Raw genomic sequence first — 15557 nt, forward strand, 5'->3', positions numbered from 1 at the left:
GGATCTCTGTGAGTTTGAGACCAGCCTGGTCTACAGAGCTAGTTCCAGGACAGGCTCCAAAGCCACAGAGAAACCCTGTCTCGAAAAAAGAAAAACAGGGGGCTGGAGAGATGGCTCAGTGGTTAAGAGCATCGCCTGCTCTTCCAAAGGTCCTGAGTTCAATTCCCAGCAACCACATGGTGGCTAACATCTATAATGTCTGGTGCCCTCTTCTGGCCTGCAGGCATACACACAGATAGACTATTGTATACATAACAAATAAATAAATAAATATTTAAAAAAAAAAGAAAAAACAAAAACAAAACAAAAAAACACAGAGAAACCCTGTCTCGAAAAACAAAAAAAAAAAAAAAGAAAGAAAGAAAGTGAATGCTAAATTCTCACGCTTTTATTTTCCCTATGCCTTATATACCCCACCCAAAAGGGTAGAGGGTAGGCAAAAGACTTCTTTACCAAGAACACACAGAGCCATTAACTCTTCAATACCCAAAACATCCTGAGTTAAGTATTCTGTTTAGGCGGGATCTGCAGCAACTACACCTTAGGCCAAGCACCTCGTAGGCAGCCACACCTGGGGTTGAACCTCTTGTTGTAACCTTGAAGGAGCAAAAGTAGCCCTGAACTCTCTGACCTTTGTTCAGGTAGAAGGAATCCACGTCCCTAGGCTCCGACTGGAAGCAAAACAAAGGGTTTAGAGGGTTCTCCAGCACCTCTAGGAGAGTCCACGGCACCACACCCTCCCCTAAGGCTTGTTTCTCCACGGGCTGATGAGCGATTGAGAATATCTAAGTTACTTTTCTGTGCTAGAACACACATAAAAAGGAACAGTTTTGCGGGACGTACGGGTTCCAGAGGGATGGAGCTTATGATGTTAGAGCCAGGACACAGAGCTGAGGGCTCCCATCTTGAGGTGACAGCAGTAGGAGCCTATGGAGACCATTCTCATCCAAACCCCCAGAGAGGAGGGAGGAGCTCACCAAGTCTAAGGAAAGACAGCAAGGAGCAGAGTAAGGCACAAAGCAGCTCCAGAGAACTGGGGAAGAGTTGGAGAGCTGCAGGGAGGAATGGGAACTTAGAGCAGTTGCTAGAAGCCCGGCCTGTCATTCCCAGCACCACAGAAAGCCAGGCGTGGTGGCACACACGTGTATTCCCAGCACCTAAGACGTAAGCGGGGAAGGGGGGTGGGGTGGGAGGTGGGGGTGGAGAGGTGGCTCAGCACACAGACATATGTGCAGGCAAAACACCAGTGCACATGAAATAAAAATATGTTTTTAAAAAAGACATATGCAGGAGAATCAAAAGCGCAAGGTCATCCTCCTGCTGTGGAGGTTTGAATGAGAATGGCCCCCACAGGCTCAAGTGTTTGAACACGAAGAGCCCAGGAATGGGGGGGGTGTACGCTTGTAGCCTCTACGCATATTTCTGGGTGTATTAGGACTGATAGCCACCTTGACCCTCTGCCCTGCATTCTGCCAGGCAGGGAAAAGACAATTTAAAGGAACGCATGACTATGTAAACTTTTTATTTTATTTTTTTATTTTTTGAGACAAGATTTCTCCATAGCTTTTGGTTCCTGTCCTGGAACTAGCTCTTGTAGACCAGGCTGGCCTCGAACTCACAGAGATCCGCCTGTCTCTGCCTCCCTAGTGCTGGGATTAAAGGCGTGTGCCACCACCGCCCAACCTATGTAAACATTTTTAACTAACACTTTGTAAACAGAGTTAAGTCCCGGATCTCTGCCTCCCCGAAGCAGCAAAACCAACTCCATTTTGTGCTAGGCCCCAAGGTGGATATCAGCAGAGCAGGAAGTTCCCTAGACTGGAGCCCAGCTGCCCCAGGTTGATCAGCAGAGCCAATCAGAGAGTCTACCCATATCCCTTATGCCCACAACAACAGATTTTTTTGGGGGGTGGGGTGTTTTTTGTTTGTTGCCTTTATAAACCTTGCCTAGGAATCTTGGGAGGGACACCTCCTCTGACCCCTCACTGTGTCGATGTGCAAGATGAGGTCCCTATCGTGATTTGTACCACAGGATTAAACCCTGCGTTTGCATTTTGGTGAGTCCGTGTCTCTGGTGGTATTTTTGAAGTCTCTGCGACTTGGGCACTACACCCCCATCTCAGAGGTGCCCACAGAGTGCTAGCTCAAGAGATGCCTGAAAAACCATAAATTCCAATTTGTACTCTCTGCCTCCTGTACAACGTTTGACTGTAAGAAGGAATTTGTAGCCCTCCCTCGTGGCTACAGGGTCAAATAAGTCTTGGTAGTCCTAGTTAGGACTACTAGTTAGTTAGAAGCCTTTCTGTCCCTGTGGTGTTTTTTTTTTCTTTAAAATATTTATTTATTTATTTATTTATTTATTTATTTTTTGGTTTTTCGAGACAGGGTTTCCCTGTGGTTTTGTAGCCTGTCCTGGAACTAGCTCTTGTAGACCAGGCTGGTCTCAACTCACAGAGATCCACCTGCCTCTGCCTCCCAAGTGCTAGGATTAAAGGCGTGCGCCACCACCGCCCGGCTATTTATTTATTTATTATGTATACAATATTCTGTCTGTTTGTCTGCAGGCCAGAAGAGGGTACCAGATCTCATTACAGATGGTTGTGAGCCACCATGTGGTTGCTGGGAATTGAACTCAGAACCTTTGGCCAAGCAGGCAATGCTCTTAAACCACTGAGCCATCTCTCCAGCTCTTTTTTTTTTTTTTTTTTTTTTTTGGTTTTTCGAGACAGGGTTTCTCTCGTAGCTTTGGAGCCTGTCCTGGAACTAGCTCTGTAGACCGGGCCGGTCTAGAACTCACAGAGATCCACCTGCCTCTGCCTCCCGAGTGCAGGGATTAAAGGCGTGCCCCGCGGTGTTTTTGAATAAAGATGTTTCTGGTTGCCAGGCGGTGGTGGCGCAAGCCTTTAATCCCAGAACTTGGGAGGCAGAGGCAGGCGGATTTCTGTGAGTTCGAGACCAGCCTGGTCTACAAGAGCTAGTTCCAGGACAGGCTCAAAACCACAGAGAAACCCTGTCTCGAAAAACAAAACAAACAAAACAAAACAAAAAGATGTTTCTGGTTTTATAGACTTCCGTGGTCTGTCCTGTTATTGACACAATTCCAGGACCCAAGAAACGCTTGATCTCCCCACCCTTGCAAGAACGTAAAGCTTTGGGTTGGGGGGGCACAACTGTGAGATTCTCCGAGTGTGGTTATTCACTAGCAGTGACTACTGCCAGTAACCTAGGTGGACCTCCAGGTGTTGGATTGGTGATCTCCACTTTGCATCCTAGAGAACTGTAGACAGCGGTACCTGTAGACTCCCTGATGTCTTTCAGGTCCTCCTGAGGGTGGCCTCGGCTGGTCTAGGTCCTGGACACTGTCCAAGGTGCTGGGAGTCCGGACCTAGAGACTTGCACCTCTTAGAGCTCTCAGTCTCCTCCGACCGCTGTCGCACTCTGGGAAACCCTGGTGAGAATTCGAGTGAGATTCCGAATGCCGTGGGCGCGCCGCGGCTGTGGTGGCCTCTCGGAAGGCAAGCTAGGCTGGCGCCAACGGGCGGGGAATTCGCGCTAGGCAGAGCGCCAGGGAGGCAAAGGGGCGGCGCCGGGCCCGCGATTCCTCACCGGATCGGCAGAGACTGCGGGGCAGCACTGCAGGTGCGAACCAGAGGCTTTCAGGCTCCTGGCGGCGGTACCGGGCTGGGAAAGGGATGCAAGTCCCAGGCTGTGATGTGAGGACTAGGATGCGCGATGCGGGTCTCAGGGACGCCAAGGGTCCCCAGGGACCGGAATGCAAGGTTCTACTGGTCAGGGTGAGGGTACCACTGGCCTAGGGTCCTAGAGGGGAGACCCGCGGAGCTTCAGGTGCCGGTTCGCTGTGCGCCGATCCTGCTGAGTAACCCCTGAGGTCACATTGTCGGAATGGTGCCGGCGTCCAGATGCGCCGGCGTCCAGTTGCCACTTCCTCCCTTTTCCAAGTTTCGGTTTCGGGTTCAGCCCAACCCTGCAGCTCCGACGCTTATCAACTCTCGGGCTGTGGGCCACTAGGTCTGCCCTGCTCCCCAGCACTCAGGCAGCCCTTGCCCTGCCCAACCCCGCCAGCGAGCTCAAAGCGGTCCCGGGTCGGCAGCTCCGCCCCGGAATCCGCCCTCACCAACTGCAGCCAGAACTTTTAGTAGTCAGGCGCTGCCTGGGGCGCTGATCTTCCTCCGGGTCAAGGCTGGGGTCAGGAGGCTGGGGAGGCTCCCTGTCGCTGGAGTCGCAGCTAACAGTGAGCGGTGAGAACGCGATTGTCCCACTGACCGGTCCAAACCCATCTGCTTTTCTTAGTCTAGTCTCAGGGGAAAGAACCCAGGAAGAGCCACTTGCTGGCTGAGTGGAGAGGCTTTGATGCTGGCCGCTCGCTTCTGCGGGGCTGTCGCTAGCTAGTCTTATCTGAAGCCCTAGGGTGCTTCGGAGTTTCCTGAGCAGCACTGGAGAACTGACTTTAGGTGTTTTGACTCAGGATTCACCACCCCCAAAAATGTGGTAGGAGATAACATACCACCCCAAAATACACTTCTAAGGCGTGGTTTCAGATCTGAGAAATTCATGGTTTGAGAAGCAGAACTTTTCTTTCCTTTTTTTCTTTTTCTTCTTGGCTTTTCGATACTGGGTTTCTCTGTGTTTCCCTGACTGTCTTGGATGGAACTCACTCTGTAGACTAGGCTGGTCTCAAAGTTAGAGATCTGCTTGCTTTTGCCTCTGGATTGCTGGGATTAAAAGCCTTTGATGCCCACTACTGGCCACTACCTCCAGGAGGGAAGCCGAAGGACAGCGGGTTGGGGCAGACAGCATTGGTTACCTGTGGAAACCCTTGCACAGCACCAACACCTTGTCTAGCTCCCAACCCCTCAGCACCCTGTGGTCCCAGCCCCAAGCCTCTGCTTTTTCCTGTAGTTCTGGTTGGCCATAAAAGCTCCAGCCTGAATTCTTCTCTGCTCTTAGTTTCTGGGATTCCCTCAAACATAAACATACATAGTTGCTTTTATTTTTATTTTTTGAGACAGGGTTTTGCTATGTAGCTTTAGAGCCTGTCCTGGAAGTTGCCCTGTAGATCAGGCTGGCTTGGAACTCACAGTCTCTGCTGCCTCCAGAGGACTGGTATAAAAGGAGTGCCCCTACCCCACTCTCCACCCCCACACAAACACAGATGCAGTCTTTGGTTGCTTTTTTGCTTGTTTTGTAAAGCTAGCCTGGCCTGGCCTTGAACTCACAGAGATCCACCTGCTTGGCTTGTGCTTCCCTAGTGCTGGGATTAAAGACCGCCAGGCTTGTTTTGGTTTTAAGGAAGAGTCCTCTCTAACCCTGTCAGGCCTTAAACTACTAATTGTCCCATCTCTACCTCCCGGGGACTGGGGTTACCAGGACATTACACTATGCCCAATTTTGTGCACCCCCTATTTGGTGTATAGGCTAAACAAAGCATCTAGAATCGCAGGTCTAACTGTGATCAAGGCAAAGGTGGCTTGCCAGGACAGGGGCTGGGAGGAGGGAGGGGCCAGCAGCCAGCCCAGGAGGAAGCAGTGGAGCTGGAGCCCACAGGGTTGGTGCCTGCCCCTTCAGGGTGGACAAAATGGCAGCCATCCCTGAGGGGTGACAGTAATTGTGTGCTTGGATTTCTTCCCTTGAGCCACAGGCTCCCGGGTCAAGGCCAAGAGCCGAGAGGCTGGTCCCCATCCCTCCCTGGAGTGGCCTGGAGTCAGGGTTCCCACCCTATCCCTTGCCCAAACTACCCGTGACCTGATTTGCCCTGGTTTGGTGCCCTTTGCTAGGAGCCCTGAGCAGACCTGGGCTGGCCTCGTGCTCTCCAGCAAGGCCTCCACCATCACCTTCAGTTGCCTTGGGCGGGGGTGGGGGTGGGGGGGCATGAAGGACACAGCAGCAGAGCAGACTTTCTCAGGTGGCTGCCAGCCTGTCCTTAGGTCAGGGTCCTCAGCTGGCCGGGGCTCTGCAGAGTGCACTTTCCTCCAGCCCCCTTTCTCTTCACAGCCTCCTATGAGCTTCCTTCAGCTTTAGTGGTGGACAGTGAAGTGGGGGAGGGGCGGCAGGGGGTTGGGACTTCCTGCTTGAGGGAGGAGTTGGATTGGGAGGTCTGGGGCTGGGTTTCGTTTACTCAGAACCTTCCCGGTCCCAATCGCTTCACTTTCTTAGAAAAGGAAACTGAAGTGGGCGGGAGTCACGTGACAGAGGCTGCTCTTTATATTGTGCTACCTTAGCCTCCCTTCTCTCTGTCCTGCAGGGCTGTGGATAACAGCATGGAGTGTCCTCACTGCAGGCATGTGTCCCGAGAGGAGTCACCCAGGTTCTGTAGCCAGTGTGGAAAGAAACTGTCTCCTGCAGCTCCTGTACAAGGTGAGGTTGGGAGCGCACAGTGGGACTCCAGGATGGAGTAGGGTCCCTTCCTTCTCCGGTGGGCACTAGTGGCCGAGCTTTCCTGAGAACTTGTGTTTTCCTCAGAGCAGGCTGCTCTGGTTCTGGCTACAGGTGCCTACCACTTTAAAAGAAAAGTTGGTTTTGGTTTCAGTTCTTGGTGAGAGCCTTTGCCAGGAAGGAGCAGCTACTGTTGAGACTGGGACCCCAAGGATGGAAGCCTTGTCCAGCGCTACGTGGTGGGGGGATGGGGGAGTGTTCAAAGTTCGGGGTGACCGTGAAGTATCACAAAACTTGTGAATCAACCTGTGCCCAAGGCAGGTCCTGCTACCCACCCATCCTCAATAAGCCGATTAAAGGAACCAAATTGCAAGTGGAAAGCAGAGGGGCCGGAGAGATGGCTCAGCAGTTGAGGGCACTGGCTGCTTTTGCATAGGAGCCAGGCTGGGTTCCCAGAACCCACAAAGTGGCTACAGCCCCTGGTGACTCCTGTTCCAGAAGACCTGATTTCCACAGGGACCAGGCACACCTGTGACAAACAGACATACATGCAGGCAAAACATTCATACAAAAATGTATAATTTTATGCCGGGTGTTGATGGCGCAGGACTTTAATCCCAGCGCTTAGCAGGTAGAGGCAGGTGGATCTCTGAGTTACAGGTCAGCCTGATCAACAGAGATAGTTTCAGGATAGTTAGGGCTGTTACACCAAGAAACCCTGTTTCAGAAAACCAAAAACTAAATAAACAATATACACATGCACACACACACATTTTAAAAAATGTTTAAAGAGAAAATAAAGAGGCAGAAAAAGGATATTCATTCAATGTGTCCACACCGGTAAGAGGGAACTTACCCAGTTATATAGTCAGAATCTGAGCCCTGTGCAGCTTGGGCCTGCGGTTCAGGTCTTGCTGGCTTCAGTGTGGAGGGAACCTCGGGGTGCTGCTGTGGCTCCTTGGAGGAGTCCCTGCTCACAGGTTTGCAGTTGGCTGGTTATAGCTAAATATTATCATGAAGGTGAGGGACAAGTTCACATTTATCTTCTGTGATCTGGTTCTCCTGTTCTTTGTTCTTTCATTTTGGGTGAGCATATTGACAGAGTATGCGAGCAACCAGTACATGTGCCAGGAGAATGGGGGCAAGATGTGTCTGAGAGCCGGGCGGTGGTGGCGCACGCCTTTAATCCCTGCACGGGAGGCAAAGGCAGGCGGATCTCTGTGAGTTCAAGGCCAGCCTGGTCTACAAGAGCTAGTTCTTGGACAGGAACCAAAAACTATGGAGAAACCCTGTCTAGAAAAATCAAAAAAAAAATGTGTCTGAGAGCAAGGGTGTGTGGCATTTCTGCAACATGCCAGCAGGTCTTCTCATGCTTGACTCCTTGCCAGGCTGACCTGGCAGAGAAAAAGGTGCAGGAACTTTTGTCTGCCCAGGTAGAAAGGGCACTGACCTCACGCCCTCACACAGGGCTGTGACTGTTTACCAGGTTGGAAAATGAAACCAAGATATGCACAGTTTAGGGCAAAGTGCTAACTAGGGTGCCGGAAGGCTGGGGTCATCCTCAGCACAGCGTGGCCAGAAAGGAGGAAACAGAAACAGAAACAGCTCCCTTCCTCCTAGCTAGCTCAGGCTTCCCGGGCTGGGGCAGCCTGGAAGGACATGGCAGTGAGGGACCCGTAGCTGGCTTGATCCCGGGGCTGAGATACCAGTGCTTTCTGTCCAGAGGCTCTTAAATGTCTGGGCTTGGAGGGGGAGCTATGGATGAAGATGGGGTTCCTGTGGGGTCCCTAATGGTGCAGAGATGTCTTTGTGAGGGTAAGGGCTTCAAGTGCTGTGTATCTGTGGTTGTCTATGTGCTGCGGGGGTATGGGCGTCCTGTGAGATTCCATCAGGATGTAAGGTCCCCACACCTCCCCTCTCCCGAGTCCCCAGGCCCCTAGTAGGATACTGGAATAGTGGACAGCTCCCTTCACGGTGGGAGTGAACTGCTGGGCAGTGAGGGCTTTTTTTTTGCTGTTGTTGTTTTTAGTTTATTTACTTTTATTTCATTTGCATTGGCATTTTGCCTGCATGTGTTTGTTTATGTGAGGGTTTCAGATCTTGGAGTCAGAGACTTTGTGAGCTGCAATGTGGGTGCTGGGAATTTAACCTGGGTTCTCTGGAAGAGCAGTCAGTGCTCTTAACCATTGAGCCATCTCTCCAGTTCAAACAGTAGTTTCTTTGGGGGAGTGGGGTCCTGGAACTCGCTCTGTAGACCAGGCTGGCCCCATACTCACAGAGATCCTCCTGCCTCTGCCTCTCAAGTGTTGAGATTAAAGACATGTGCCACCACTGCCCGGCAGTGAGTTTTTTTTTTTTTTAAAGATTTATTTATTTATTTATTTAGTATGTATACAGTGATCAGCCTCCATGTATGCCTGCAGGCCAGAAGAGGGCACCAGCTCTCATTACAGGTGGTTGTGAGCCACCATGTGGTTGCTGGGAATTGAACTCAGGACCTCCGGAAGAGCAGTCAGTGCTCTTAACCTCTGAGCCATCTCTCCAGCCCCAGCCAGTGAGGTTTTTATTTTGTGCATTTTCCATGTTTTCATAAAGGGCATATGCCTGTCCTGCCTCTGGGTCCCTGGATGGGTCAGGATCTCCACCTATAGGTAGCATAGGTGGGGTGAGTCCCTCTCCAAGGAGAGCACGCGGTGGACACTGACAAACCTGCCGGACTTTCCAGGCATGGACTGAAGGAGGTCATTCTGGGGACACCCTGCAGATAGATTCCCCCTTGAGGGACTGGGAGGGCAGGTGTTTGCCCAGTGTGGGTGGGGCCAGGCAGTTAGTATTTGTTTTCCTAGCTCTGCCTCCAGGGTTCCCCAGGCCTGACACACAGGTGAACTAGGCTTTGGGAAACAATTGTGACCTAACAGTTCCAGCTTCATGACTTTACAGTTTGTCCCATATCGTGACCACCCACGTTCCCAGGATGACATCCTTCGTGACCACCTGCAGGACTTTCCCATTGTCCTAAGTGCCTCCCCCTTTAGCCACCACCTCCCCTGTGTCTGTGGGCTGCTCACCCTTAGGACCTCCTAAGTCCCCCTGGAGTCACAGTGTCACCCTTTCCCCTCTGAGCCATGGCACTGCAGCTTTAGCCCAAGTGCAGGTGCCCAGATGCCAGCTGGCGGCTGACCCAGGAGCCTGTGGCTGGCGAGTGACCCACTGCCTAGCCTGTCCACTGAACCTTGCTGGGCTGGCAGCAGGGCTGACCGAGGACAAATGCATCTTGTGCACCATTTTAACCCTTTCTGCTGTCGTGGTTTGGGGTTGTTCATGAGGCCTGTGCGGCCCTCGCTCTCCTTCCCCCCTAACCGTTGGGACCATTTGGAGTCCTGGCCTCCAGCTGCTCTTGAGTTACTGAAAGCTGTGTCAAAGTTGTTTACCAGCTCTGCTTCAGGAGCGCGTGTTGCCTTGGCCTTGAGGAGCAGAGGGTGCAGTTTTCACCTGTTGGCCCACCTGACTGTTGGGCGTGGGGTTTCCTGCTCCTTTCTCATCCACAGCTTTGCTCTCAGGCTGATGGCTGAATGGGCAGGTGGGTTTACAGCTGGATCTGCTGGCCTCTCAGAAATAGGCCAGGGCCCTCCCATGTGCTTGCCTATTAGTTCTCCTAGTCTCTTAGGTTAGAAAGATGTCAGGTGTGGCTGGTCAGGCTAGCCGGGGGCACGTTCATCCTGAGCTGTGGGATGATGAGTCAGCAGCTGTGAGAAAGTCGGAGCTGCTCTGTGTAGACTGCAGTCTCTTCAGTGTTTCCCCTTGTATGTGTGAGCATGTGTGTGACTCTGTAAATGTGTGTGTGCATAAGTATATGTCTGTACACACATGTATATGTATTTGTAAATGTATGTGTGCATGTATCTATCTGTGCATGTGTATGTATGCACACGTAAATGTATGTTTATGTCTTTGTAAATGTGTTTGAGTTCATGTGTATGTCTAAGCATGTGTGTATGCACGTGTATATGTATTTATTGTATTTATGTATGCGTCTTTGTAATGTATGTGTACAATACGTCTGCCAATGTGTACATATGCACATGTATATATGTGTGTGTATGTATGCATGCATATGTTAGAGAAAGAACCTTTTTAGGACTAAAAGGGGGAAATGTTCGGATAATCTGTACACTGTGTGAAGATGTGTCTGGGTGTTACCTCACCTGCTTAAGGCACCTTTGACTGGTTTACTAAAAAGCTAAACGACTATTAGCTATTCTGGCCAGCGGGATATGAACGGGGGTTTCTCCCTGATAAACCTATGGAGAGGAATGAAAGGAGACAGGAGACACGAGAAATGACGGCAAGACAGGATTTCTGATCAAGCCGTCCAGTTTATTTTTTCCTCTGAAGCTGTTACATAGCAACCGGGCAAAGGGGGGGAAGGGAAAGGTGTCAGGGGAAGAAAAGGGTGTCAGGAAGCTCAGGTCTGCTGGAACTCAGGTCCCTAGCTGATGAGTAAATACTGAGGGTCTGTAATTGTTGACTAACAAAGGAAAATGCTAATGAGTTCCGGAGCCTGGTGCTTGCAGGTCTCTGTTAGGAGATTAGACGCTGGGTTGATTTCCTAGACCCTGCAGAGCTTAATATGGCGGTAAACAAAATGCAGATCTCAAAATACAGGTCTGCACGTGGAAGGCAGTGAGCAGACAGTGTGGGGAGAAGGGGCTTGGTAGGGACTCAGGGAGGAAGTGGATCCACAGGAGCATGGGGCCTTGGGGAGCTGTAGGGAAGCCAGGCTAAGAGAAGGTCCCAGGCACCATGTGGTGTGAGGCAGAGCCAGAGCTCAGAGACAGCAGGGTTTGAAAGCAAACATTGTAGGTAAAACTCAGACTCGGGTTTGATGTTTGAAGTGAGTGTGTGTGACACAGCTCTGGATTCGTGCGTATCTGATGTCACCAGCACTGAGACACGTGACTGGGCATTGCTGGCCTGAGGACCCCTCAGAGGTCATGTGTGGATTATATTTAGGTGCAGCCATGTCCTTGACCTCTGCCACAGCAGAGAGTAAAACAAAACAAGTAAGTGTCTGGGTGACACAGGGAGACAGGACTCATTTGAGGAGAGAAAGACAAGGGTCTGAGCAGTTTTGTCATAGGATTTGGGGGCTTTGAAGCTGCCTAATCTGTGTGAGTATGTAGGTGTGGTTGGGGCTTCTCTGAGGAGCCAGTGGGAGTCCTCAGAATTAGACATTGATACTGGTGTCCTCCTTGTTCACCACAGCTCTGTCCTTGGATGGGGGGACTGTTTTCAGTTTGCCCTGCAGCTTGCAGTTGGACGGGAATGCTATCGGAGATAAATCACTGATCAAAGGGTGCAGTGGGAGGTGGCTGCTTGTTGGTCCTGGCCTCCCAGTCACAAAATAATCACACAGAAACTGTACTATTTAAATTACTGCTTAGCCCATTAGCTCTAGCTTCTTATTGGCTAACTCTCACATTAATTTAACCAATCTCCATTAATCTGTGTATTGCCACGTGGCAGTGGCTTACTGGCAAAGTTTCAGCATGTCTGACTCTGGCAGCGGCTCCATGGCATCTCTCTGACTCTGCCCTTCTCTCTCTCAGCATTCAGCTTAGTCTTTCCCCACCTTGTTCTGTTCTTCCCTGCCAAAGGCTCAAAGTAGTTCTTTATTCATTAACCAATAAAAGCAACACATAGAGAGAAGGACTTCCCACACCAAAAGGGATCCTTATTTACTCATAGGTCACATGGAGGCTGGACTCCATGCATGGTTCCTTGGGCATTTTGTGGGTGGCCTGGCTGGTGGTGCTGAAGCTTCTGAGTGTCACCCAGCAAGATATGCAAGGCAGGGAACTCCAAGCTATTGCTCAGAAAGGTGCTTGCAGTAGGGTCACCACCTAAATGAAGAGTGGGTGTGTTTGGTGGGGAAGGGGAACAAGTCATGCTGCAGGCATCCTGCACACACTGGGAATCCACTGGTGTAGACATTGGGAGTGGGTGGGGGGCATCCAGGCCATACATTTTGTTTTGTTTTTCCATCCTATTTGCCCCCTGGTGATGGAGGAAGGTCATTGGTTAATTAATAAAGAAACTGCTTGGCCCTGATAGGCTAGAACATAGGTGGGTGGAGTAAACAGAACAGAATGCTGGGAGGAAGAGGAAGTGAGCTCAGACGCCATGCTCCCCCTCCCGGGCGGACCCAGGATGGACGTAGGCTAGAATCTTCCCAGTAAGTGCACCTTGGTGCTACACACATTAATAGAAATGGGTCAGGCAGTGTTTAAATGAATACAGTTTCTGTGTTATTTCGGGGTATAAGCTAGCCAGGCGGCCAGGAGCCAGGCTGTGGGAAGAGGCCCGCAGCTCTTACTACACCCTGGTTCTGCAATCTCTGGTCCTGCCCTGTAAATCTGGGAGCAGATAGAACACACAAGGTCTCAGAGAAGGTGGCTCTCAGAGGATATTGGTGGGGGCAAGGGGTCCTGTTTGCCCTCCCTGGAACTTGCTGCTCTTCCCTGGTGTGATCATACCTTCACTTGCCCCAGCAGATTCTGAGAACAACGATGTCTCATCCTCAGAGGGGAAGACTGAGCAGGGGGAAGAGCGGGAAGAGGAGTCCCCAGGCTCCAGCAAGGAGCTAGAGAACCCAGAGGAGTCTGGTGCCTCCTGGACCATCCAAACGGTGAGCAAGTCACACCTGCTTTGCCTGCCTAGATGCTTCTCACACCCTCTGCTCTGCCTCAAGCTGTTTCCTGATGTGACCTCCTTGGTTCCTGGGGTTGGTCACCTCTCAGTCACTAAACAAAAGAACCAGTGAGTTCTGATCTTATCAGGACAGAGGAGATGACACAGGAGTAAACCCTAGATTCTAGGGTGTGAATACAGAATAAGAATAGATGTGTAATCTCCTAGCAGGGAAAGGAAGAAGTCCAAACCAAAGGCTGTCTATCTGTCACCAGAATAAGTCTTAAAATAACTAGAAAGCCTCAGTATGACAGCACACAGGAAGTGCAGCCTGGGAAAACCGTGGCCTGGGTGTGGCGGTGGCACTTACCTATGAGCTCATCTCTCAGAAGGCAGAGGCAGGAAGATGGAGCGTTCAAGGCCAGTCTTGCCAGCCTGGGCCACTGTGAGACTCTGTCTCAACCTCCTCCAAACCAGGTGCCCGTAGCAGCTGGGTGTGGTGATGCCTGTCATCCTGTCATTCCAGTGTTTGGAAAGAGATGGACGCTGAGTTCCAGATCAGCCCCAGCTACATAGTAACAGAGTATCAGCATCAAACCAAGCCAAAGGGGCAGTTAGTTTGTATTTCTGAATTAGAGGGAAGAAAGTAGCTGAAGGAATCATTGTCAAAAACTTGGCAAATTTGTTTTTAAAAACTCAATTTTAAGTTGTGTGTGGCTGTACACCTTTTATTCCAGCACTGGAGAGGCAGACACAGGCATATCTCTGAGGTCAAGGCCAGCCTGGTTGACGGGCAAGTTCCAGGAGAGCTAGAGCTGTAAAGTGAGACCTTGTCTCAAAAAACAAGACAAAACAATTAAATCAGTGTGACTGGAGAGATGGCTCAGCTCTTAAGTGCAATGGCTGCTGCTCTCCCAGAGGACCCAGGTTCAAATCCCAGCACCCACATGGTGGCTCACAATTGTCTGTAACTCTGTTTCTAGGGAATTGGATACCTCTTCTGGTCTCCATGAGTACAAGGCATACGTGTAGCGCACATACATGCATGCAGTAAAAACACCCAATACATAAAATAGTAAAAATAACAATAGTCATAATAAATTAAAATGTAAAACCAATAAAAACCAGACTCCCAGAGAGATTGTTGAAGCGGTCCATGAGCAGCCGGCCACACACGAGGAATTCTTCGTTGTGTAACAGGCAGTTTCTAGCCAGAAAGCATGGAGTTGCAAAGACAATAGGGTAGACTATCCAAAATAAGAGAGAACAGTGAAGCTGTTCTAGAGAAATCCCTGTGCTGGAGGTGCAGCAAAGGGCAGAGTGCAGTCCAGCCAGTATGCACAAGAGCCTGGATTCGAACCAGCACCACAGACAGTGTGCATTATCAACACTCCAGTGGATGGTTCCCGGATACCAACTATGAAGTAGGTGCCTCTCAGGAAGAGGGGTTGGTGTTGCCTCTGACTAGGTAGGGGGAGGGGCATGATCTGGTCGGAGCTGCACCTTTCAGCTGATGAGAACGGGAACCTATTCGAGAGGTGGTGACCAGCAGCACCATGACTGCTGAACCTCACGGAGTTGGTCACTCTAAAATGGACTGGGGGCTGGAGAGAAGAATCTGCTTAGCAGTTAAGAGCACTTGCTGTACATCCGCCAGCTCCCAACCACTTGGAACTCCTGCTCCAGGGGATCTGTCGCCCTCTTCTGGCCCTGCACGCATCCCCCCCCCCCCCCAGGGATGGATATGCACAAAAAACAAACAAATCTTTAAAAAAAATGTTTAAAAAGCACTAACGCTAGCACAAATGCCGGCAATGCACGGACCGGGTGGAAAGCACGCACGTGGCTGCTAGTGGGGTCGGCTGGTGCATGGCTTGTGGGGCTTTCTGTGTGTGTTCCTACATCCCGTGGTCCTCCATCTGCAAGTGCGTTTTAAAGCTTGGCTGTCAGTGCTTCCTAAGTCCTGTGATGCTTCAGCACTGGGCTCTGAGGCAGGTACCAGCAGAGATGGACTGATCTTTCCATGCTGGGGGCGGGCAGATCTTGTGGAGCCAGTGGGTGGCATGAGGTGCTCCACATGTCCCCCCCCAACTCTGCCCAGTCTCAGAAAGCTCCTCCTGGAGAGATGCTCAAGATCATGGCTGCAGGGAATTTAAACGGCTGCATTGCTATTTTCCTAGTTTCTTCTCCCTGTCTTCTCAGTTAGAGGACCATTCATAAACATTGTACTCATTAAAAAATCTGGAATTTTAATTATTTTTGGGGGGTGGGGGTGGGGGATGGTAGTCCAAGACAGGGTTTCTCTGTGTAGCTTTGAAGCCTGTCCTGGAGCTTGCTCTGTAGACCAGGCTGGCCTGTGACTCACAGAGATCCATCTGTCTTCGCCTCCTGAGGGCTGGGATTAAAGGCGTGCTCCACCACTACCCAGTGGACTTTTAATTCTTTTTTTTTTTCAAATATTTATTTATTTATTT

At 50.7% G+C, this 15557-nt stretch overlaps 1 protein-coding gene across 2 annotated transcripts in view; it reads left to right on the forward strand.

Moving 5' to 3' along the window:
- The first annotated feature begins 3058 nt into the window (after positions 1-3058).
- Positions 3059-15557, forward strand: part of Rnf213 (ring finger protein 213) — an 88481-nt gene continuing 75982 nt past the window's right edge. Inside the window, exons 1-3 of one of the 2 annotated variants that reach the window (XM_050140020.1) lie at positions 3059-4259; positions 6263-6375; positions 12948-13081. In XM_050140020.1, the coding sequence (XP_049995977.1) occupies positions 6279-6375; positions 12948-13081 (231 nt within the window). In that variant the 5' untranslated portion in view covers positions 3059-4259; positions 6263-6278. The remainder of the gene's footprint in view (positions 4260-6262; positions 6376-12947; positions 13082-15557) is intronic. The other variant, XM_050140021.1, reaches the window with a different exon arrangement.

Source organism: Alexandromys fortis, unplaced genomic scaffold (genome assembly GCF_014885135.2).
Source record: "Alexandromys fortis isolate MF-2015 unplaced genomic scaffold, M_Fortis_MF-2015_v1.1 scaffold_39, whole genome shotgun sequence".
NCBI classification, from domain to species: Eukaryota; Metazoa; Chordata; class Mammalia; order Rodentia; family Cricetidae; genus Alexandromys; species Alexandromys fortis.